The sequence below is a fragment of the Anabas testudineus genome, chromosome 5, assembly GCF_900324465.2.
Source record: "Anabas testudineus chromosome 5, fAnaTes1.2, whole genome shotgun sequence".
Taxonomy (NCBI): domain Eukaryota; kingdom Metazoa; phylum Chordata; class Actinopteri; order Anabantiformes; family Anabantidae; genus Anabas; species Anabas testudineus.
The window spans coordinates 11,701,130-11,725,984 of NC_046614.1; the positions used below are offsets into that span (position 1 = coordinate 11,701,130).

Sequence of the window (24,855 nt, forward strand, 5' to 3'; positions counted from 1 at the left end):
TCAGGATTTTTTATTAGCTTTTTCTCAAACGCTGCATGTTGAAAGAGTCGGTCTTATTGGGTGATATTTGGCCACTGTGCAGACCACCACCACTCCAGACAAATTTTACTTACACCGAACTGCCATGTTAAAATGTAATGTTGCTTAAAAAGCTGTGTATCTATTAAATATGTTTTTGAACCCTTACCATAAATGTAATTAACGCTAAGTTATGGTAGTTTTAACTTGTTCTCTGCTAAAGTAACACCTAACACCAGCACAACTGAGTCCTGTTTAAACTCTTCAGTTTGTTGTAGAGTTTATATGATATTTTTTACCTGTTGCCTGACTACTAATAGGTCAGTGTCCTACCTAGTCAAACATTGCACCTACTCCAGAAATGTAGTAGGATGTTCCCATCAGGTGTTGACGACTTACGGCAAACAGATTAGACAAAAGAGTGCTCAAACTCAAGGTAATGCTACACTCGCCATTATACAAGTGTTAATGAATCATCAAGTTTTCTGCCCTCTGGACTAGTCCCACCGTTTTTCCTGCTTAGTGACCCCAGAAGGAATTTCCGACCCAGACCTCAGTACCACAGAACTGACATGTTTTCTCTCACAGCTGACTGTGATTAAAGGAAACCTTCGATGGGAGCTGACACGCGGCAGTCATACATCATGCTGAGATTCCGTGTTTAGAGTATGATAACATTGCTATGACATGTTATAGGGCTGCTCACTCGTCAAACAGGAACTCTCAGAGTTCACTTGGTAATTTTCATTTGGTTTTTAACACTGACAGGTTTTGTTGCCGGTTTTAGACACATTCACTCGAGTTACAGCAGTGAACAGCTCCACTCCTCTGCATCTGATCCTCTCACATTCTTTCGCTCTCCTCTGGTCTTCCTCATTCGTCTTTCACTTCCTTTTTTTCTGTTTTTCTGACTGTATTCTGGGTTAAAGCTAAAGTAAACTATGTCTGATGAGTGGGCTGAGGAGGGGGCAAGAGGAAGATTTTGGAGATAGAGGGAGAAAATGGTGTGTGAAATGGTTAGAGGAATTCAGAAAGGAGAAGGAGGGAAGATAAAATGTCGAGGCGGGGGGAGATAGGGAGTCCCCACCCTTTTCTCTGTCCCTCTGTCATCCCACTCCCCTTCTCTTGGCTGGCCTTATTTGGTCATGTTACTGCAGCTATAGAGGAGAGCGAGGGGGAGGAAGGATGGACAGATTGTTCTTTTTTTCCTCCTCTTTTCACCCTCTCAGAAAAAGAGAGCTTAAGGGGTGACGAGAGGTGAAGTCAGAGGAAAGCCAGGGCTCAGAGGGAGGAGCTGACGGTGGCCAGAGGTTTGACTCGGTAGAGAGAACTGTCACAGTAGCCGATCTATATTGGTTAACTGCAAATTAAAGTTTTAGTCAGTGTAAAAGAGTCAGTGGGGAAACTTTTTAGAGAACTGGAACTCATCTGGGACAGAAGAGGAACTCTGTTATGCTAAAACTACGTCCACATGCAAATGGAGGGGCTGTTTTCCCTGCTGGCGTATTTCTACAGTATCTATGAAAATGAGTAGCACAATCAGAGTCTGAGGGCGACTGCATCATCATCTCATCGTTGCTGCGGCTACAAACCGCGACTGACCCGGACTTATTACTATGCCACATGATAACACACACACACATACATAAAGGTTATTGTGCACTCTCGCTCACTGTCTAACCACAGGATGTAACCATAGAGTACTATACAGTGCTTGTACTTCATAGATGCACACACATCCACACACATGGTTTCCTGTTCCCATCATCACCACCTCATCTTGCCGCTGACAAAGCGCTTTGATCTCTATTCAGGATTAATATGAATATGTGTTTGAAGTGCAAGCACATGCGCGCATGAATGGACGTGTCCTCATGTAGGAGGCTGTCAAAATAGTCGTTGTATGTTTTTTTGAGTTTATTATGTGGCCTATAACAGAGGAGTAATTTATAGCTGACATCTACTTTTTATTTTTCGTTGTACTGCAGGTTCTTCATCTTGTCTAAGCGGCTTAGATCATTAGTGTCTGTTTGTTTATGCATAACTGTGTCTGTGACCTGTCTCCCACACTGTAGCACTGACATCTCTATATTCACTTGCTCTACATTAACGTACAGTGTTTTCTCCGTTTGTCTCATTTTTGTTTTTAGGTTTAGTCAGAGTCAAACCTCTGTACCATTCTTGCAGTAGCTAAACCCTTTAATTTCCACTTCTTTTTACCAGTGGATTGTGTAACTGTGCTTCTGTCTGCCCATGTGTTTGAGTGTCTTTTCAAATCTCTTTATATTTCTTTCTTTACCTTCTCTGTGTACGCCGCACTTTATGTGATTATCTACCTGTTTGCCTCAATCTCTTTCTTTTTCCCCTCTGTGGGTTTATCTCTTTATCTATCCATGCCTCTTTGTCTCTATTAATTTCTGTCTCTGTCTCTGTCTCTCTTTGCAGACTGTCTGTTCAGACTGTGTCCTATGAACCGATACTCGGCCCAGAAGCAGTTCTGGAAAGCAGCGAAGCCTGGGGGGAACACGGACACCGTGCTTCTCAACAAGCTCCATGTAAGTGCAGTGACGACATGCTCACCTCCCAGCAGTCAATACATGCTGGCATACGACACACAGGCCTGTCCGCTGCTCACAGGAGAGAAAGAAAGAGAAGAGGAGAGATTTTCTTTTCCCGGTTGGGGCTGGATGAAACATAATGCAAAGCTATACTGTGACTGTGCAGAAATGTTGACATCATACACCGCAAACAACAGTTTCAAAAGGATTGAAGGTGGAAATGTAAAGTCCTTTTATAGACATTTCTGAAACCTTTTACTCTTACTGGCCTACCTATCTGCCCTCTGCATCTCCTTTCTCTCTTTCTGCTGCGATACACTACCATTTAAAGCAATCTGCTATCTGACCACACAGTCATAAAATGGAATTGCAGCCTCGCTCACGTTTCCATGGAGATGTGAGCCAGAAATTTTGGTTAAAGCCTCTCTGTTGAAGCGGTGCATTTTTGTTGGCCAAGAACTTTGATGCTACTTTAGCGGAAGAGCTAACCCGGCACACGTCGGCTTAGCACATCGCTGTGTGTGTTTATGTGGTATTAGTGGAAATTGTAAGCAGGTGTGAGATTTGCTTTCCTCATATTTTGAAGATACCTCTCTCATCTCCCATCTCATCTTTTTTTTTCTCCAGCATGCAGCTGATTTGGAGAAGAAGCAAAATGACTCTGAAAACAAAAAGCTGCTTGGAACAGTAATTCAGTATGGGAATGTTATTCAGGTTTGTTCCCTCATAAGAAAATCAATAATCAAATATTTAATAACATGCCTGCACATATACAGTATATATAAGCATCTCTTACAAACATGTCTTCCCCACCTTGCATTCTAACATGGCTGATGATGTCTATGACCTATGTCCATACAGCTTCTCCACCTGAAGAGCAACAAATACCTGACAGTAAACAAGCGTCTACCTGCACTGTTAGAGAAGAACGCCATGAGGGTGATGTTGGACACTGCTGGAAATGAGGGCTCCTGGTTCTACATCCAGCCCTTCTACAAACTACGCTCCATTGGGGATAGTGTGAGTTATCATGTGTTTAAGTCCATTCAGGCAAACACTGTGTTTTTATTAAAAATACAGGGCATCTTGTTAATCTTTATGATGCTTTTTTAACTCTGAAATACAGTTACAAATTTGCACTGGCAGTATTAAATTAGTATTATAAGATTAAGACTGCAGAATGACGGTGCAGATACTATCCTCAGATCCTCAATCTGAGGATAGTATCTCCCTGGATGGACCTGTGCCAGTACCCAATTGGGACTTACTTGACCACAAAGCTCTTGTTGGCACCAGCCCTTCTTCCCTGCAGCAGGAGGGAGCGGGCTTGTGCCCAAGGACAAAGTGAACCACATTAGAGACCGGGCTTCTCTCCTAAGCTCCTCTTGAAGTAGGATTGGCACAAGGCCTAAGCAGCAGGTCTTGGACAAAAAGAAAATTGCAGGTACAAGTTATCTGCTGAGAATAGTAGGTAGACAGTGGCATGCTAAAGGCTGCTGAGGCTCTCTGACATTTGCCTACACTGTACATGTAATCATGGTAGAGGTGTTGTTGTGTGGTTAGGATTTAAGATGGATATGTTGGACTTCTACACAGTACTCACAAAAAAGAAAATACAAGCCCTATCTGCTCTGTGTGTGTTTGACAGGTGGTGATTGGGGACAAAGTAGTCCTGAACCCTGTGAATGCTGGTCAGCCGCTCCATGCTAGCACACACCAGCTCGTGGATAACCCAGGATGCAATGAGGTTTGGCTTATTGGCTTATTCGCCTTCACTGCTTAGATGTTTCTGTAGAAGTTTCTGCCACGTGTTACTTATTTGCGGCCTTTTTCTCATATACATTGCTCGGATGTTCTTCCTCATGTAGAACCACTGACACTATAAAAAAAAAGGAATTTGTGTAATCTTTCCTGTTCACCAAGAGACAAACACGTTCTCGTTACTTAATTATGGTTGTGCAAGCAGTTTAAAGAAACGTGACATGGCAAGAATGTAAGTAAAAAGAAGGAAGGTACACATTTTTCAGTTTTGACTTTGTCATGCAGAAGACAATCCTAACAATGAACTTGTTGAACTGCTGTTTCTGCTGCCTTGGCTTTTGTTCATGTGCTGTTAAACGTTTTTTTATAGTGATTTTTGCAACTTTTTAAATGTCTACTTAAATTTAATTTAATCTAATTTATTTTGTCTTCTTTGGAAATGTTTAAGGTATTCTGTAATCTTAAAGAAGAAAGAAAAGTCATGTTTAACTTTGTCTGAGTTAAGAAGATAAAGGAAATAAACTCCACACTGAACTATCCCTCCAACCTTTTCAGAGTTGTTGCGATGATCACGCTGTGCAGGGCCACAGTGAGGAGATCAAACCTATAGCCAGTCTTCATTCTGATTGTCTGTTTTTTAGGTGAACTCAGTCAACTGTAACACCAGCTGGAAGATCGTCCTGTTTATGAAATGGAGCGACAATCAGGAGATCATCCTAAAGGGGGTCTGTCTCTCCACAACTACCAAACTGACAAACACACAGACAGTATCTCATTACACTTTAGTGGGATTTCCTAAAACGCAAACAAAACACATTTCAGCCAGTACAACAAATACATATTCAGCTACACAAGTTCTACAACGCTACGGACATAATTAATTAGAGAGGATTTCAGATTTTACATTTTGTGTTAATGCATGCTTTTTGTACTGTCTGTGTTACATAACGTTCCTCATAAGACCTGAGGGGGCCGGTTGCTTCCAGTTCAGTATTATCAGTTTACACTGTTTACAAATGTCATTTTGTTCTATTGGTTATTTGGCTGCTCTATGTTAGGTTCTTTAATACTAAAAATAGCTATCAGAAGAAGGTCAAGCCAAAGGCCAGAGCCAAAAATATCTAACAAAGGTTTAAATGTATCAAACAATCTCCATTTCCAGATCATATCAACTCGTAAGACTGGTATCAATCCACACTAACTGCAAGTGGTGTCGACAGCCACATTATGTGCTAAGACAACAGAAATATACCTACTTGTTGTTCTAAAGAATACCATGGTTGTGCTGTGAACTCTGTAGATGAATAAATCTATCCTTTTTTTAGTGGGATACATTTCACAGTATCAAATGTATCGTCTCTCTCCAGGGTGACGTAGTGCGGTTATTTCATGCAGAGCAGGAGAAATTCCTCACGTGTGATGATCACAGAAAAAAACAGTATGTGTTTCTTCGCACTACTGGACGGCAGTCAGCTACCTCAGCAACCAGCAGCAAAGCCCTCTGGGAGATTGAGGTGAGGAAGAGTATTTTTGAAGTTAGCTCTGCTGATTGTTTGCATGCAGCTATGGTAAATTGTCGCTGTTTTAGTCATTTTATAGGCGCACCGCGTTAAAAGTAGTAAATAAGATGCTGCTGCTGTCTGCTCCCTGTCAGGTTGTGCAGCACGATCCATGTCGAGGGGGTGCAGGCTATTGGAACAGCCTGTTCAGGTTCAAACACCTGGCCACTGGACACTATCTGGCTGCAGAGGTCAGTCCACGGCAGACACTGTGTATTATGCTGACCCCTTGTTCTTATTACAGTTACTGTAATAAGAACAGAGCAACATTGAAGCAAGTCAAACAATACACTAGATTAAACCAAATACCTTTACATCAGAATACTATACATTATTGAATTATTTTGCTTGTATTTTAAGAATCACTGTTGCTGATTAAGGTATTTAAGTTAAAGAAAATGTCATTAGTGCAATCATTAGGGCTTCAGAAATATATTTTAGTTAACTGTAAAACAACTTTTAAAGACCAAAAAACTAAATGTATAGATTTTATTGTGAACCACTTTTTATGTTTGTAGATGAATCCAGAGTATGAAGAGGAGTGCTTAGAGTCCCGCTCGTCGGTAAGTAAGCACTGAAATCTATAGTGGGTATAATATTTAAAAGAATTATTTTAATTTAAAAAAGAAAAAAAAAAAAAGACCTGTTTTTGGTGGTGTTAGAAACTGTGCTCACTGACATCTTGTTTATTTCTTTTCTATTTTTTTCTTTGTGATCTAATAGTATGACAACGAAAATACATATTTCTGATTGCTGTCAAGATGTTACAGTATACCAGTTTTCTTTTTTACCAGACTTTGGTTGTGACAGTGAAGCAGCACTGAAAAGACAGATGAGAAGTTATTGCACTTCAGTGACCAGCAGATGGCAGACGTTTACTGTGAATTTATTTTCTGTTATGACATGTCAATTATTTTCACATGCGCTGACTCGTCACTACTTCAGGAAAATAGCAGAGATCAAAGACAGAAGAAATGTATCATGATGACATTTTCAGTATAGTTGCAAATAGGACTCAAACTGGGAATGCGCACATCCTATTTAGAAACCGAACCCAACTAACTGAACCAAAGCATTCATTTTAAAATGACTCTTAACTAATTTGCTGAAGTGGTGTATAAGCTTTTCCTGGTTACCATCATTATTATTATTATTATAGGCCTATTAAATAAAGATCTCTAAAGACTTAGACCAGTGGGTCTTTGAAAAGTGATTGCTTCATCCACTGCATTTCTTTTTCACACCCTTGAGTCAGTTCCTAGAAATATTTCCACAGTAACTGTTAACCTTTTCTTGTTGAAGTTTCCACCCACACATACCAGGAAATCTGGTTTGTTGAAAGTTGAGTTTTTTTAATGCAAGTAATTTCTAATCAGGCCGTGTTTTGACTTTTCCCTCCAGCTGGACTCAGAGCAGGAAGCCTTGCGGGCCCGTTTAAGAAATGTGCAGGACAAAGTCATGTACACACTTGTATCTGTTCCTGATGGCAATGACATCTCATCAATATTTGAGCTTGACCCTACCACCTTAAGAGGAGGAGACTCACTAGTTCCCAGGTAAAGCTGGACAAAAATAACAATGAAGTGGTGAAGTAATTCAGACCTGCTCAGCAGAGGTGGGAGAAGTACACAACCTCAATATGCAAATAAAAGTGACGGTACTTGCCTAAAAAATGCTTCACTGCAAGTACTACTCTAATTTCTTGTAGTATAACAACAGGTGGTTAATGCATAACAATCCATTATCTTTTACTAGTAACTAGTAACTAAAGGTAAATGTAGTGGAGTAAAATGAATGTAAAATGCATTTCCCTTAGAGATATGGAGTAAAAGCAACAAGGAAATGGAAAAATTACAGTATAAGTAAGATTGTACTTGAATACAGAACCTAATTAAATGTACTTAGATATCTATAATTACAGATGTGCCCACAGACAGGGACATGGCCTGTTTCCTGGTCTGTCACTCTTTCCATTGAACAAAGAGCTGACGGGGACTTCCACAGTGTATTACGATTTCTTTATATAGTTGCAACATTATAAACCATGGAAAGAGTTTGTGAGTGTGCCCATGCGTTAAATCTTAATGTTAGTGTGCGCTAAAGAAAGTATGTGACTAACTATTAGTCAAATAAGAGTATATTCTGCTGGGTACACTTGTAAATTTCTTGTTAATGGTTGTGACGCAGCTCAAATAAGTTGCAGCAAGCAGATGATGTTTCTGGCGTGAGACATGAGTGTGAATGAGAGCAGATGTGTCTAAACATGTTTGTAGTGCAGATTTCTTTGACATCTAAGACAAATCGAGCTCAGGCTCACAAGAGTTCACTACAAGTACTGTAAATTGGGCTGTAACAGGTCTGGGAAGAGGAAGCTGTAAATTCATGCTGAAGTGATATGTTCATGTGGGCACGTAGTTGGAGATTGACGTTTAAGCTGAATTACCAACGTGCTGTTTTCCACGTAAAGCAACTGATTTTAGTATTATTTTTGGTTTTTGGTTTTATTGAGTCAAAAAAAATTGTTCATGTCTCCAGCGGTGAAATAATAACAAATTGCATTTAGTTGTCTACTTATAGATATTTCAGAGACAAGATATTACATATTGTCATATTGTCTGGATTATGTTATATAAAGTACTTAAATGTAGTTCCTCAACACTACAGTGATAACACACTCTTTATGTTTTAATGCATCATTAAATTCACGTGTATAATCTATATAACAATAAAACAGTTTTTACATTTCATACTTTAAGCTGATTTTATTCAACAGACTGGTAGTGGGAGATTTGTGGGAGATGTCTGCGATGCTTAAGATAAATGATACTCTTCTGCGGTGATTGGCAGCACTGATCTTTTTCAAATGTCAGTACACAATTAACAATATTAAAATGTGTTTTCAGGAACTCGTACGTGCGCCTCAGACATCTGTGCACGAACACGTGGGTTCACAGCACTAATCAACCAATTGACAAGGAAGAGGAAAAACCTGTCATGCTGCGTGTGAGTAGCACCTCATATTATAAATATCATCAGCAAACCTTTGCAGACTTTGTCATAAGTACTTTGGGTCCAGGTCTATCAGGTTTTAAGATTTTTATGATTTACCAAGGTATCAGTAGTAAAGCAGTTGTCAGCTGAAATGACATTTTTCTAGTCATCCTTTCCTTGACGTAATTTAGAAACAATTATTATTACTTGGTGTTGAATAACCTGTTTGTGCATAATAAATAATAGCATTGCATTGTGGGATACCAATTGTAAATGTTCACAGATATCACAAATTGCTCTGACAGATGACAAAAGGTGTACATTTTCTTTTTGATTTAAGATTGGTACGTCTGCCCTGAAAGAGGACAAAGAGGCTTTTGCCATTGTGCCTGTGTCCCCGGCTGAAGTGAGAGATCTTGACTTCGCCAATGATGCCAGTAAAGTGCTGGCCTCTATTGCTGGAAAGCTGGAAAAAGGCACAATCACACAGAATGAGAGGAGGTATAACGTTTACGGTGGTGACAGAATGTAAATTTTTAACGGGAAGCAAGATAGTCAGGACTTATTGTGTGTGTTTATGTGTGTGTGTGTGTTGTCTTGTCAATCCAGAGCAGTTACTAAGCTTCTGGAGGATTTGGTGTTCTTTGTTGTGGACATTCCCAACAATGGACAGGATGTTTTAGAGATCATGGTCAACAAACCAAACAGGGAGCGACAGAAACTCATGAGAGAGCAGAATATTCTTAAACAGGTACTGTCCTGAGTCTGTAAATGAATCCCTCTTAACCTCCTAACAACATTTTTGTAACATTCACTAATAACATATCTTTGGTTTTACACTTAATGTGGTTACTTTCGTCACACTACTATCCCTGTATTCAGATCTTCAAGCTGCTGCAGGCTCCTTTCACAGACGGTGGGAATGGGCCCATGCTGCGACTCGATGAGCTGGCTGACCAACGACATGCCCCCTTCAGACACATCTGCCGCCTGTGTTATCGGGTTTTACGTCACTCTCAGCAGGACTATCGCAAGAATCAGGTACAGTTTGTTCGCTGTTTGTAATTAAATATTCTGCTCAACAGGTAGCACATGCTATAAAATGCTTGTGAATATGAAATACAACATTTCCCATTTCTTTGAATTGTTAGAGGGATAATTTCATCAGGGAGAATAAAGTCTGTTTTGTTTTTTGTACACAGATGAACAGGGAGCATGCTGACCCCTGTCAGTAAATAAATAAAAGATATTAAAAGTACTAAATACTAAAAGTTCTTATGGAGAATGACAGTTGTACAGTGAGAAGTAGTTCATACTTTTTATCTGTCTGTCCCGCAGGAATATATAGCCAAACAGTTTCGCTTCATGCAGAAACAGATTGGCTATGATGTCCTGGCAGAGGACACAATCACAGCTCTGCTCCATAACAACCGCAAGCTTCTGGAGAAACATATAACCGCTGCAGAAATTGACACGTTTGTTAGTCTGGTCCGCAAGAACCGAGAGCCCAGGTCTGTATGTGTCTGTGTATATGCCATGTTCACAATGTTCAGGGATACAGACAGGTTAAAGATTGAAGACTTTCTAGGGTACGTCTGAGCCCACACCAGACCCTGTGTACATCTACCCTCTGTACATAAACACACACTATTACAAAGCTAGTGAAGTGTACGGCACACTGGAAGGCTGACATCATTTGGTGCCTATGTTTTTTTTTTTTTCTTTTTGTTTTAATATCAAGCATTGTGGATGACTGAATTTTGCTTATCTTTTTGTGTGCGTGTATATGTGTGTCCAGGTTCCTGGACTACTTGTCAGACTTGTGTGTGTCGATGAATAAGTCCATCCCTGTGACACAGGAGCTTATCTGTAATGCAGTTCTGGATCCAGCTAATGCAGACATTCTCATAGAAACAAAGTAAGTGCTCCTTTCTTAACGTGCTGAAATTATTACATGATTAATTATAAGTCAGCTAAAAGAAAATGTATCTATAACTATTTTCATAAATCAATAAATGAATTATTAGTTTTCCTATCTGTGTACTAATAGCACTACACATGTTTTTCTTATCAGCTTGTGACAAAAATGTCTTTTTGTTTTGTTTTTGTTCCATTTCCTGCTTTTTTACTACAGATTGGTGTTGTCGAGATTTGAAATCGAGGGAGCACCGCTCGGGGAGAACTCTGTGGAGTCAGAGGAGGATGAGGAGGAGGTTTGGTTGTTTTGGAAGGACAGCAATAAAGAGATTCGTAGTAAAAGCATCAGGGAGCTGGCCCAGGATGCTAAGGATGGCCAAAAAGAGGACCAGGAGGTGATCAGATACTACAGGTACCAGCTGAACTTGTTTGCCAGGATGTGTTTGGACCGCCAGTATCTGGCAATCAACAAGATCTCTGGTCAGCTGGATGTTGACCTGATCTTGCGATGCATGTCAGATGAAGACCTCCCCTATGACCTGCGAGCCTCTTTCTGTCGCATGATGCTGCACATGCATGTGGACCGTGACCCTCAGGAGCAGGTGACACCTGTGAAATACGCACGGCTCTGGTCTGAGATCCCCTCACAGATTGCTATTGACGAGTGAGCAGATGGACTAATTTAGTAGATTTTTAATTGTCAAACGTTTCTCAACATGTTTTTTGTTGTTGGAGATTGATTTGTATTTGTTTTGTGTTGTTGCAGCTATGACAATGATGGAACATCTAAAGACGAAATTAAGGAGCGATTCTCACAGACGATGGAGTTTGTTGAGAACTACCTGAGAGATGTGGTGTGTCAGAGCTTCCCTTTTGCAGATAAAGAGAAGAACAAGCTCACCTTTGAGGTCAGCCAGACACGTCTTTGACACTCAGTATTAACAGCCCACATATCATAGTAGTCGCAGGGGTGGCAGTGGATCAGTTGGTAGAGAGCTTAGCCAGCCAGGGTCTGCTGTTCATGGCCTGACTTGTATTGGCCATCTGTCAAAGAGTCCCTGGATAAAACACTGAAAAAGCCTATGCTGTCCAGGGTTGTGTCAGGAAAAACCCATGCCAGATAAATGCAAACCAGGATCTATTGTGGCGTCCCCCATTGGGATAAGCCAAAAGGACACACATATCAAAGTAGTCACGTTAAAAGTTTGGCATTGGCAAACATATTTAATGCATCTATCGTCCTTGTTTAGGTGGTGAATCTGGCCAGGAACCTGATTTATTTTGGTTTTTACAACTTCAGTGACCTGCTGAGACTAACAAAGATCCTGCTGGCTATTCTGGACTGTGTCCACGTGAGCACAATTTTTCCATTCAGCAAACTGGACAAAGGAGATGGGAGTAAAGGTACGAACCATCCTGGATGGTCTGAGGGCAACCTAATATCCCATTGACATGAAGCTCATGTGTATGTTTGTGCTTGTATACTTCTGTGTTTCCAGGCAGTAATGTGATGAGGTCCATTCATGGTGTTGGGGAACTGATGTCCCAAGTAGTTCTGAGAGGAGGGGGTTTCCTTCCCACAACTTCAAACAACACCTCCAACGGAGACACCGTGAAAACTCAGACTGAACCAGAGAAACAAGACATACTGGTCATGGACACCAAGCTCAAGATAATTGAAATCCTTCAGGTGAATGACATGCGATAAAATACATGCAAGTCCAAACATACATTGTGCTCATTTAACAGATGCAGGCCTTCCATCCTCCAAAATATTATTTTCTACCTTGTTCTACAGTTCATCCTGAATGTCCGCCTGGACTACAGGATCTCCTGTCTGCTGTCTATATTTAAGAGGGAATTTGATGAAAGTAACTCCCAGAGTGAATTGTCTGTAAGTGGAGCAGTGGAAGGACCGAACAACATGCCAGGTCAGACCTATATATGATTAGATTACATACAAATGCTTTTGTCAGTGGACTCTGTTAGTTACAAATATGTTTGTTATTCCAGGAGCTTTGGATTTTGAACACATAGAAGAACAGGCAGAGGGAATATTTGGTGGAAGGTAATCACAGTCTGATGTAGAAAGATTCACAAAATACACAAAAGTTGATGCTTTTTCATCTGAGCGCGTGTTTTTGTGTGTGTGTCTAGTGAAGAGAACACCCCACTGGACCTAGACGATCATGGTGGTCGTACCTTCTTGAGGGTCCTGCTACACCTAACCATGCATGACTATCCTCCTCTGGTATCCAGAGCTCTGCATCTGCTCTTTAGGCATTTCAGCCAAAGGCAGGAGGTTCTGCAGGCATTTAAGCAGGTATTATAACAATTCAGCAATTTAATTGCAGTTTGCATTAGGATAGGTGCATTTTATTTATTTTGCATGCTTTACTAAATAAGTTCAATGTTGTTCAGTATTTCAATGTTAATAATTATATCAGTAATTATCTGCCTGCTACATGCTCTATAATGCAGCACATACATGTTAATAGGTTCAGTTGTTGGTCACCAGCCAAGATGTGGAAAATTACAAGCAAATAAAGTCAGACCTGGATCAGCTGCGTTCTATTGTAGAGAAGTCTGAGCTCTGGGTTTACAAGAGGCAGGGGCCAGATGAAGGGATGGATGCAGGAGAGGCGCTGTTGGCAGAGCCAGAGCATAACAAGGTGCAGTATACTATACATCAAAAGAACCAAGGCACGCTGCAGGATCTTACCTACAGTAAGTTTTTATTTTTTTGTTAAACTGTTCCACATTTTCTGTAGGGGGACTCGGGGGGCACAGACAAACCAAAAAAAGCTGAAAGTACAAGCAGTTACAACTACAGAGTCGTGAAAGAGGTAACTTTTATAATTCTGTGTACAGTACAGGTAACAAGCTCCCATCTGCACGGTTTACAAATTACAGTTGCAAGAAAAAGTTCTATAAATGGGTCATGACCTTCACCAAAATCACAAATATTCAAACACAGTATATCTGGGCTGCTAAAACACGTTCATGATCTTTTATGTCTTTGACAAACTCACCCATTAATATACACAAATTGGAAAAAGTAAGTGAAAAAGTAGCATTCTGATGTCACTAAACATTAGCTGGAGTCAGGCTGTTGAGAAACAAACTCACTTTTTCCACTTTGTACATTTCATGGGCATGTTTTATAAATACATGAAAAGTTGTGACTGTGTTTTATCAGCTTAGAAATGTGTTGTGAAAACCAGGAAATTGCAAATAGTTCACTTACTTTTTTCTTCCTGATGTTAGGTAATCCTGGTGCTGAGACTTTTTTTTTATTATTATTTCCTTGCTTGTTTCTCTCACATTTTATTTATTAGATCCTGCTTCGTCTCAGCAGACTATGTGTCCAGGAAGGTCTGTCAGGTAGGAAGAGCAAGAAACAGCAGCAGAGACTTCTGAGGAACATGGGGGCTCATGCTGTGGTCCTTGAGCTCCTCCAGATTCCCTATGAGAAAGTATGAATGGTTCAGTGGCTCTGTACAAATGCAGTTCAGTAATATATACATTTCTGTGTACAAGTGGACAGACTTTCATATTTTACCCTTTAGGGAGAAGATTTGCGTATGCAAGACATCATGAAGCTAGCCCATCAGTTCCTGCAGAACTTCTGTGCAGGAAATCAGCAGAACCAAGCCTTGCTGCACAAGCACATTAATCTTTTCCTCAACCCAGGGGTGAGCAATCCTGCCAGACACTGCTGCAACTCTGTTATTTATATTGGAATTTTAATCCGTGCCGAGTTCTGGCTCCGTTAATTCGTTTCTGTGCTTCAGATTTTAGAAGCCATAACCATGCAGCACATCTTCATGAACAACTTCCAGCTCTGCAGTGAGATCAACGAGCGTGTGGTTCAGCACTTTGTCCACTGCATCGAAACACACGGCCGCAACGTTCAGTACCTCAAGTTTCTGCAGACGATCGTCAAAGCAGAGAATAAGTTCATCAAAAAGTGTCAGGATATTGTCATGGCAGAGGTAGTGTCATGTTTCAACATTGGGAATTGTCACCTTTCTTCAGCCATGCTGTACTTTAATTGTATATTGATGTGTTACTTCCTACAGCTTGTGAATGCTGGTGAAGATGTTTTGGTCTTCTATAATGACCGTGCCTCGTTCCAAACACTGGTCCAGATGATGCGATCAGAGCGGGACCGCATGGATGAAAACAGTCCGCTCATGTACCATATACACTTGGTGGAGCTGTTGGCTGTTTGCACGGAGGGCAAGAACGTCTACACGGAGATCAAATGTAACTCCCTGCTGCCACTGGATGACATAGTGCGAGTGGTGACCCATGAGGACTGCATCCCTGAGGTGAGAAAGGACTGAGGCAGACACATGCTGAGGGGTTTGTCCACGTGGTATGAGATAACTCTGTTTAGATACAGAGGCTTACAAAAGTGATTCTCACTGCATCTCATTTCCATACTTTTAATTATTAAATGATCACATTTAATTCCCAGTACCATCATGAATCATCTATTTTCCATCATGAACAATTTGGTTAATTTTAAACAACCATGAACAGAATTGGACTTTTAGCATAACATTTTGTTCTGTTTGTATTTGTACCTTGGACGTTGTGTACTGTGCAATGAAATAATGGTATTTACAAAGCGCTGTGTTTAAACCAGGGATGGAGGCAAAGTAGCTCTTTGCTACACGCTCAATATGTTTTCTGACAAATAAACAAATGAAAAATCTTCAGAGGTTTAGTGCAGTTTATAATGATTTTCACTCTTTACAGACGCTACCACTTATACTACTTTCTTCATCACAAACTTCTAGGTGAAGATCGCCTATATCAACTTCCTGAACCACTGCTATGTGGACACTGAGGTGGAAATGAAGGAGATCTACACTTCCAACCACATGTGGAAACTCTTTGAGAACTTCCTGGTTGATATTTGCAGAGTAAGCAACACCTCTGGGCAGCTTTATGGAAACAATAACAATACTGAAATGCTAACTTGGTACTTTGTTGCATGCTTCGCTTTCCAGGTGTGCAATAATACAAGCGACCGCAAGCATGCTGACACCATTCTGGAGCGCTATGTGACGGAGACGGTCATGAGCATCGTCACAACATTCTTTAGTTCCCCCTTTTCTGACCAGAGCACCAGCCTGCAGGTATGTAACTGCAATCAAATCATCAAACTGCTGTACGATGCACTGTGCAGGGCTTTGAGTGTGTTCACTTAATGTGAATACCAAACCAGTTTCAGTCGTCTTTCTTACTATCAAAGAGATATGGGTAATTTTTTATTCTTTGTTAATGTTAGGTTTGATTTTCATATTTAGTGTTTGTAGGGTATTTCTAAATTGTCCACTGTACTTCCTTGTTAGAAGGTGATCTTCTCAGAGTAACCTTTAACTCAACATATCCCTACCATAAAGCTGTCAGCTCAACTGCTCTCAGTGCCTTTTCCAGGAATGATTCATAACACGAGACAGGCGACAGACAGATGATTGAGTATCAGGGGATTAATCAGTTCAGCATCTACACGTAAATACACTACTGACTGTTAATGTACAATATGTGTCATACTTTAGGTTGCCATGATAAAACATGTAAGTACAGACAGAGGTATTAGCTGTATTTTTACCTAATAGGCTGATCCCCTTGAGAAACTCCTGACTTTTAGATTAAAACCAAATCATACCCTGTAGTGTTTTTCAAGTTAGGTGCTTCCTTAAGTGGTGAAATTAGTGCTTTCATGGAGTTTCTTAGAATTTAACCATTCATTTGGTTAAATGAGTGCTTATTGAAAATAATTATTTCACTTATTATTCCATACTTATGTATTATTCAGAGGTATGTAGAGACACAGTAGTCCCATTAGTTGTAATTGTGATTGTTTTCATCTGTTTGTTCAACTTTTTGGTAGCAAACTTTCAAAAATAGTTGGGGGAGAGGAGAGATAGTATTTTATTCACTAAATATATGTTTTTAGTGCAGTATTAATAACTTGGTTTTACAAGGCTAATATTTTATTATTTATTATAATTATGCAGTAGAGCGTCTTTCATGTCTCCAGGAACAATAATAGTTATTCCTAGCAAGGCATCGGGCAGCTTGATCATTTTATGTGTATGATTTCATCTCTTCACCTATGTCCTCTGCTGCAGGCCTCTCTGTTGGGGAAAATATTTCAGGTATTTGTTGCAATTTACAGTATTTTAGCAGGAAAGACAGAGTTGGAGAGAGTTTTTACTGTACTGTGTGTACAGTATATGTGAGCACTCTACCATTAAAGCACAACAGAAGCGCTTTAGAGTGGGTCAGATTTGGACTGATGGGTCATCTAGAAAAGTAACACACCATCGCTGAGTCAGCATGTTGTTCTCACTACAGGTGCTGTCACTTGTACCACACACACGGGTGGTGCCACAGTATATGTAGGCGATTGAAACAGTTACTACCAGCTACATAAATACAATACTCCCGTATCTTGCATTTTCCTTGTCTTCCCCTCAGACCAGGCAGCCAGTCTTTGTGCAGCTGTTGCAGGCAGTGTTCAGGGTCTACCACTGTAACTGGCTGATCCCAGTCCAGAAGGGATCTGTTGAGAACTGTATCAAGGTGCTCTCTGAAGTGGGTAAGAGACAGATTCTTCTACATTAGTCCATCATGCACACTAGGTTTAACACCTGTGTTTTAACTTATGGTTCTCCGGGGCTTATTTCTCCTCCTTCATTCATGTGTGTGTGTACTTTGCAGCCAAAGGCAGAGCAATAGCCATCCCTGTGGACCTGGACAACCAGGTGAACAACCTGTTTACAAAGTCCAATAATATTGTCCAGAAGACAGCCATGAGCTGGAGACTTTCTGTTCGTAATGCTGCCCGCAGAGACTCTGTAGTGACTGCATCAAGGGACTACAGGAACATCATAGAGAGGCTGCAGGTACAGTGTGTATGTGTGTGTTTGTGCTTCTTTCATGTTTGTTCAGTCATACAAAATGTATGGGTGTTTCTTTGTCTGGTCTGTAGGACATTGTGTCAGCTCTCGAGGACCGTCTGCGTCCGCTTGTTCAGGCTGAGTTGTCAGTTCTGGTGGATGTACTGCATCGGCCTGAGCTGCTCTTCCCTGAAAACACAGACTCACGCAAGAAGTGTGAGAGTGGAGGTTTTATATGCAAGTAAGCAACACAAATATGTATTTGTTCTATTTGACAAATACTTATGTGGTCCTACAAGTGAGACTTATACATTTATGCATTTGTGCAGGCTGATCAAACATACCAAGCAGCTGCTGGAGGAAAATGAGGAGAGACTGTGCATCAAAGTTCTACAAACACTGCGAGAGATGATGACAAAAGACAGAGGTTATGGAGAGAAGGTAGGAGAAGCCGGATGTAGTTGGATGATATGATGATATGCTCGAAACAGACAAACAAAAAAATTAAAGGATATTTTACATTCAGGATTTTAGATTTTCCACTTTGTGGAGATTGATCTTTAATACTTTAATTTAATTAAAAATACAAAAATGGCTGTGTGTACACTGTATTTACAGTACAGTATGTTTTTAATGTATGACAGTTTTACAGTATGAGATTTAGCACACATACTATATACTGCATCAAACACACATGCACATAGACACACACACTCACTTGCAGGCTGCCAAGAGCACCCTTATTTTGAAAGGAATTGACTTGACCCTTCAGTCACATTCACCTTTGCAGTCAATAAAACAGGACTGGTCGCTTCTCAGAAATGCTTTCAGCCACAGTCACTGCACTAAATTTTGCTCGCTTTGGGTAGTGTCCATTAACTACTACTATTTCTTTTAACCTGTTGAGACTGAACAGTATTTCCACAGACTTAACTCCCTTAACTAACATGTCATGCTGTATCATTGACCCCTGCTTTAACTGCCTCCCTCCTTTGTTGTGATCTAACCCCTTAAACCCTCTTTTCTTTTTCAGCTCAGGGCCTTTGATGATGAGATGGATATGCCTAAGGTTGTTTTTCTTTTTTCATCCGTTCGCCCCCTAATCTCTCTCAGCTCCTGTCTGTGATGTCTGTATAACCCTAGTAGATGTTCTTTAACTATACTGTTGCAGCTGCTGAGGCTGTGTGTTGTATTTAGCGGGAGCTCTGGGCACAGCTGGGAACAAACAGCAGTAGGTTCATTCTGTCTTACACACCTGCTGTACTGTCTCTCATGAAATGGTGTTTAGATCATTTGCAATCAGGGAAAAGGAGAGAGGACATGTGTGCTTTGGTTGACTGCATGTTGCTCAACAGAGTTGTGTTATTCCACGTTACAAGGTGAGTCACTTGCTGGCTGGGCTGGTTGCCAGTGCTGTGCTTGTGTCTGCCTCTGTCCTCTAAGTGGACATTTACAGTACATACCCTACTTCACCATATTAAATAAAAGTCTTTTTGGGAGAAAGATTAACGTTGATTCCAGTAAAAGTCTTATGTCACATTTTTTACACTTACACATTTGAAAAGAGATCATGTGGAAAAATAGGTCAGGTTTATCATTAGTCACAGAAGAAGTGCTAACATACATGTAGAGTGAAGGGAAACGGCAAATAAAATGAACAGAGAGTCGCAGCTAACCTTAATTGACTTGATGCAACAGGATAAAGGAGTGCAGAAGACATTAAACAAGCAAAACACATAAAAAAACAAGTAACAAACTAGAAGTAATGACAATTTAGTTTTAAAAAGTTGGAAATCATAGCAGGTTCTTAAAGTCATAGAGGTAGGCATTCTGTTTCTGCACATTTTCTAAAGAGGAAGGTCAAAGGAATGGCAAATAAAACCATAAAGCCATCTTCCCTTTTTTTTATTTCACAAAAATGTTTATTGTTCCTGTTGACGGTAATGTTCAACATTTCTGTAGGGTGTTTCCCCTGTAGCTCCTTCAGGCACCAATAGGGGGCACTGTGACTGTGTGCATGCCATGTGTTTGTGTGTGTGTGTGTGTGTGTGCGTGTGTATTAATGAGTGTGTGCGGCTGTGGCAGTCATTGAGGCTGTGTCCTAGTTTTCCTTGCCTGCAAGTTGCACGATTACTGGGCCCCTGCCAACACTAGGCTGAGGTTACATAAGAACCAGGCTTTTTTTTTTTTTTCCTGGAACTCAGCCCCTCTGCTGATGTGTGACCTTCAGCAGTAATTGCCAACCCATAGGCCTACTGCTGTTGTGTGTGCGTGCACACCTGTGTGTAGAAGTGTAAGCTGTGAGCACGGTGGCGAGGGGTGGGTGGGGGGTGTGAAAGGCTGTTTACATGAACGTGTGAGAAAGAGATGGTCCCTGCACACACACACCTGGTGAGTGTCTGTATGAGAAAAGCAGCTCTGTTGTAAGCGTGGCACTCGAGTAGAAACCTGTTTCTCTCCCCCAATCATTTTTTATTGTTTATCCCTTTTCGGCCACAATTAAATCATTATGACACAATTCCTCAATTATTCCAAATACTCCTCACTTCCACTTACACCCTTTCTCACATCGACGCAAACACACACCCACTCCGTGTAAACTTAATGAAGTTGGTTGCGAGTGTTTGTGTAGGTGTGATATGAAAGTGCATGGTTTACTCTTGTCGTCTGTGCTGCCCTTTGTGTAAAACCGAAAAGCAATTTTTATGGTTGAAAAGAAACTAGGTGAAAATGTGAGCTTGTTTAACAGGAAACAGAGCTCGTATGTGTCACATGATGAACTCCAGGTTTGTACTGCAGCTTTCTGCGCTTTACATATTTACCGAGGTATCTTTTGAAATAGAAATAACGAGAGATAAAATTACCCTGGTGTGAGCATAGTACCCTGTTGCTAAATGTCATGGAAGTGCTAATCAGCGAAATTCATTGCTCTTTAGTTGTCAGAGTTATGTAAGAGCCAGAAGTGACGAGGATACTGGGTGTTGTGCTTGCTCTCAGGCTCCCCTCTTTACCTGGCCTTATGTGTGCGGTCTAGTCAAAGCAGTTATGCAAGCCCATCATGTTTCACCCCTTTTACCTCCCTGTTTATTCGGTTGGCGAGTTCGTCGGTATATGGCTGTGGAAGAAAACTCTTTTCAGCTTCTAGATTTCAAGATGGCATGTGGCTTCTTTTTTTTTTTTTCTTTCTTTCTTTTTCTTACTCAACATATTTTCTCCCACACTTAGTGGTGCGTTGCACGTTCCGGTCATGATCGAAATGAATTTTACAATTCAGTTATAGAAGTAGGCCAGCTGCAATGAAAATGACAATGCACAGTCTCTTAATTTAGTCTGTTTCTCTGTCTGCACGTAACAAGCAGCAGAGTAGTAAACCCCAGTTTTCATATCGCATCAGCCATTGGTTTTAAACATGACTCAGACTCATCCTGCAAAAACACAAACATGTATTTACGCACTTTCAGAAAAACACCTAAACATGAGGTATAATACACTTTATGTGTGTGTGTGCACATTTACTCTCTGTTTTTGAACTGAAAGGTGTGAGACTGATCGGGGGTTTGCCCCGGGGAGTTTCCAGTTTGTTGGAATGCACTGTAGTCAGGGCGGATGTGGCAGCTGTGAAGGGTTACTCTGCGGTGTCTGTGGTCAGACTGGGGGCGATTAGCTGTGCATATCTACTCTGATCAGCATCTTGTTTTGTGTTTTAATGTGGTGACAGTGAGGTAATGTCCAAAGGCTTGTGGAAGATGCTGATCCTCTAGTGTGTGAGTACTAAGTGTGTAGCCCCTGACCTGCTGCTGAACCCTGCACCACCTCATTGTCATCGTCAGATAGTTTCAAATCAATATAAATATAACAAAAAAAAAACATAAGAAATTATGTCTGTATAACTATAAATCCACGATCAGCATAAGAATGCAGATTTTAAATGACTCGCATTGAGATATCATCATTTGCATCATTTGTATTTTCCCTTTCGCCTTTCTTTTTGTGTCTCGGTCTGTCACTTTCTCTTTTTCATTTTGTCTCATTCTGCTTTTGCCTCCAACCACCCACGTAGCAACAAACAAGTACCTCTTACCTGTAACTCTATTTATCACTGGCAATTTTGAATTTCTCAGATCAATCCGAAGGATTTTTTGTCAGTAAGTAAAAGTTCAAGTAATGGGTCTTAACACATGTATTGGCACAATACTGCAATTAAACAGTCCTGCCTATACACTACTGATCCAATACCAGGGAGGTGCAGCATGTAGTTTTGCTTGCACTGGTGTTTAAACAAACATATAAGACATGGGCAGTTTCAGTTTCACTGTGGTTAATATATTGTTTCAGTCAATTTAGTTTTTATTTCAGATCTCTGCTTAGCTACGTGCAAGTTGGCAAGTGTCTTGTGCATATCTAGTCTGAAGGAAACTAAATCACTGATTGGAAAAAAACAAACTTAACTTAACAACCATACAGTCTATGAGGGGTGAATGCTTTTAGCAATATGAAAAGAATTAACAGGATTTTCTTCCCAGTCACCAATATAATTAAGTTCCTATGGGAGGCTTTGAACCCTCTGTCATCAGCATTAAAACACCAAATGAGGAGAGAGAGGTATTGATCCTTCAAGTAGACCCAGGGGTCGCTATCTGATGTTGTCCAACCAACCATATGTTTAGATTTCATCAAGTTTAGTGTAAAACATTAGATACTGTATGTTACTTTTGACTGGTGTGGCTCATGTTCACTTCTTAAAAAGGCCTACCAGAGTCACTGCATTTGAAATTACTACATGTGTTGCATACAGGTAAACACACCAGAGTAAACACATCCCTGAGTATATACTATATATCCTATATATACTGTATATTGCTCCTTTGACTTTGGCTGACAGAGACTAGCCCAACTTCCATGGGGCAGCCGTGGGTGAGTAGGTAGAGTGGATTGTCAACCAAACACGGCATTCGTCCATTCAGTCCTTGAGCAAGATACTAAACCTCAAATTGCCCCTCTGTTTGTCTTCCACTTGTAAGTCGCTTCGGATAAATGCAATGTTAAAAGTAAAGTGTGTAAATCGTCTCTGTTGGTGTGTTTGTTCCTCTCTCTGTGTTTCACTTGCTGTCTCTCTGTCTTGCCCTCTGTGATTTCGGTGACAGATGGTCACTGTAAGCAGCTCTGTGTCATTGGTATACTGGCCTGGTTTCTTTTGGAGTGATTATGTAACTCTAACCCATCACCCCTTGCATCTCCTCTCCTCACACCTGCCCCTCCTAGCGTGTCTTTTTACGTAACAGTTTATGTGGAGCATTGACTTTTTCCAGTTTCTCTCTACTTTACATGTATGTGCTGAATTTGAACACAGCAAAATGTAGTTAACACTGGACACATCCCATGTGTCTTCATTTGGTTATAGTGTCTTTCATGTAGCTCAGAACGCAGCTCAAAGTGAGAACTATCTATTTTGCGATTACTCATCCATGATTTAAATACCAGCTCCAGTGTGATTTCACTCTTTGTGTTAAGACATAGTTAGACATTTGGGGAATTTTGTCTGTCTCGTATTTGTGGACAAGTTACTGCATTTGTCTTAAAAATGTCCACATAAAACCCCAAGTGATAGTTTTTAATGTCATGGTTATTACTGTTATTTTATTGTTAGGTTATTTTACAATTTGGACAGACTAGCTGGTCCCCCATTTCAAGCCTGTAATGGTTAACTAACTAAGTTCTAGCTCTGGTTATATATTTACTGTGGAGACATGAGACGGACCAGTCTACTAAATGATAAGGAAAATAGAAGCTTTGCCCAAATATCAACTGTTCTTTCTCCAAATTTTATAATAAATCAACATAGTAAAAAGTAACAAAAACACCAATCACACTGGACATGTTGATTTTATTAATAGTAATAGTCAACACTGCACACATCTCCTGTCTCAGCTCTCTGAAACCTCTCTAAACCCTAAACCCAATGCTTTCCTGGCTTTTAATATAGATCTTACCCTGACCAGCCTTTTGCATGGTTACTTCAAACTCTAGAAAGCTACAATAGTGTGGTAATTAACTTAGCAACTGCTGCATGAATACTAACCCCATGTTTGTGTCTGTTGGACGACTGTGCTCTCACTCCTCACTGCACCTAGCAGCTGGATCAGAACCAGCCTGAGAAGCTGCTGGAGGACCAGAAGAGGGTAGGTACTTTTAACAGCACGGGGACTTACTGTAACGAAAACATCCAACACTACAGAGATTCGTGGTGAGGTAACAGGTTTTAGCTTTATGGCAGCCAGTTCACTTTGAATTATCTTTCCCCTGCTTTTCGTGCTTCCACTCTCCTTCACTGCTTAAAGTAACTACTCAGTCACGACTAACTATTCATTAACTGAAGGAATCTAAATTTTAATAACTTGTTTCTCTCTGTCTGATTTGATGAATGGTACTTATGTGACTTCACAAGGCCTCGGGTGTTTCTATTAAAGATGCTACAGTAACAGTAACATTATTGCACATAAGTTAGTTCAGGTTTTGACTGAATGTCTTGTCAGCATTACTGTCCGCGTCTATTTTAGAAGGGTAGCCAATTTCACAGTATATAAAAAGTATTGTGTTTCAACTGGATAAGTCCCAAGCACCACCAACACTGTATTTCTGTTTCTGCTCATCTCTGCCACAGACTAGGGTTTTATAGACTTTTTAGACCATGTTCAGACGAGATCACGACTCAAGACTTCAGAAAAAAAGGCAGCATTCTCCAATGAGCCCATGGAATCATATTGTACTGCACGGTTACACAGAAAACATACAGTTAATGAACCTTCTGCAGAACAAAGATGAGGATAGTGTTCACACCTCCTACATAAACTAATTCTGACCTTCAGAGCAAAGCTATGTCAGCACAGCTTACATAATGCCGCTGTTGTCTGTCAAGGACCTTGCACCATTAACAATGATTTGCATTTTATCACGTACAAACACACAAAAAAATCTGTCTCTTTTGATTTCCGTCACTTCATCCCATGGGAGGTCTGTCAGGTAACTATGGGCTGTGGTTGCCATAACAACAGCAAAGTCGTGCGGCAGAATGCTCAACACTAGATGAGTCACAGTGTGGGAGGGCTGGCCCCAGGTCTGTCTAAGTGAATA

General features: G+C 40.6%; 1 protein-coding gene across 5 annotated transcripts in view; it reads left to right on the forward strand.

Moving 5' to 3' along the window:
* Window positions 1-24,855, forward strand: part of LOC113154199 (inositol 1,4,5-trisphosphate receptor type 1) — a 60,344-nt gene that overhangs the window by 8,627 nt on the left and 26,862 nt on the right. Inside the window, exons 4-39 of one of the 5 annotated variants that reach the window (XM_026348251.1) lie at window positions 2,464-2,573; window positions 3,204-3,290; window positions 3,438-3,596; window positions 4,225-4,323; window positions 4,979-5,062; window positions 5,705-5,851; window positions 5,992-6,087; window positions 6,415-6,459; window positions 7,298-7,452; window positions 8,800-8,899; window positions 9,228-9,388; window positions 9,497-9,638; window positions 9,770-9,928; window positions 10,226-10,398; window positions 10,686-10,805; window positions 11,022-11,468; window positions 11,571-11,712; window positions 12,055-12,208; window positions 12,304-12,494; window positions 12,603-12,735; window positions 12,818-12,872; window positions 12,962-13,127; window positions 13,303-13,476; window positions 13,576-13,650; window positions 14,143-14,280; window positions 14,374-14,499; window positions 14,599-14,799; window positions 14,887-15,138; window positions 15,613-15,738; window positions 15,826-15,954; window positions 17,303-17,423; window positions 17,546-17,730; window positions 17,817-17,965; window positions 18,054-18,165; window positions 18,758-18,793; window positions 23,856-23,903. In XM_026348251.1, coding sequence (XP_026204036.1) covers window positions 2,464-2,573; window positions 3,204-3,290; window positions 3,438-3,596; window positions 4,225-4,323; window positions 4,979-5,062; window positions 5,705-5,851; window positions 5,992-6,087; window positions 6,415-6,459; window positions 7,298-7,452; window positions 8,800-8,899; window positions 9,228-9,388; window positions 9,497-9,638; window positions 9,770-9,928; window positions 10,226-10,398; window positions 10,686-10,805; window positions 11,022-11,468; window positions 11,571-11,712; window positions 12,055-12,208; window positions 12,304-12,494; window positions 12,603-12,735; window positions 12,818-12,872; window positions 12,962-13,127; window positions 13,303-13,476; window positions 13,576-13,650; window positions 14,143-14,280; window positions 14,374-14,499; window positions 14,599-14,799; window positions 14,887-15,138; window positions 15,613-15,738; window positions 15,826-15,954; window positions 17,303-17,423; window positions 17,546-17,730; window positions 17,817-17,965; window positions 18,054-18,165; window positions 18,758-18,793; window positions 23,856-23,903 — 4,997 coding nt within the window. The remainder of the gene's footprint in view (window positions 1-2,463; window positions 2,574-3,203; window positions 3,291-3,437; window positions 3,597-4,224; window positions 4,324-4,978; window positions 5,063-5,704; window positions 5,852-5,991; window positions 6,088-6,414; window positions 6,460-7,297; window positions 7,453-8,799; window positions 8,900-9,227; window positions 9,389-9,496; window positions 9,639-9,769; window positions 9,929-10,225; window positions 10,399-10,685; window positions 10,806-11,021; window positions 11,469-11,570; window positions 11,713-12,054; window positions 12,209-12,303; window positions 12,495-12,602; window positions 12,736-12,817; window positions 12,873-12,961; window positions 13,128-13,302; window positions 13,477-13,575; window positions 13,651-14,142; window positions 14,281-14,373; window positions 14,500-14,598; window positions 14,800-14,886; window positions 15,139-15,612; window positions 15,739-15,825; window positions 15,955-17,302; window positions 17,424-17,545; window positions 17,731-17,816; window positions 17,966-18,053; window positions 18,166-18,757; window positions 18,794-23,855; window positions 23,904-24,855) is intronic. The other 4 variants (XM_026348253.1, XM_026348255.1, XM_026348254.1 and 1 more) reach the window with 4 other exon arrangements.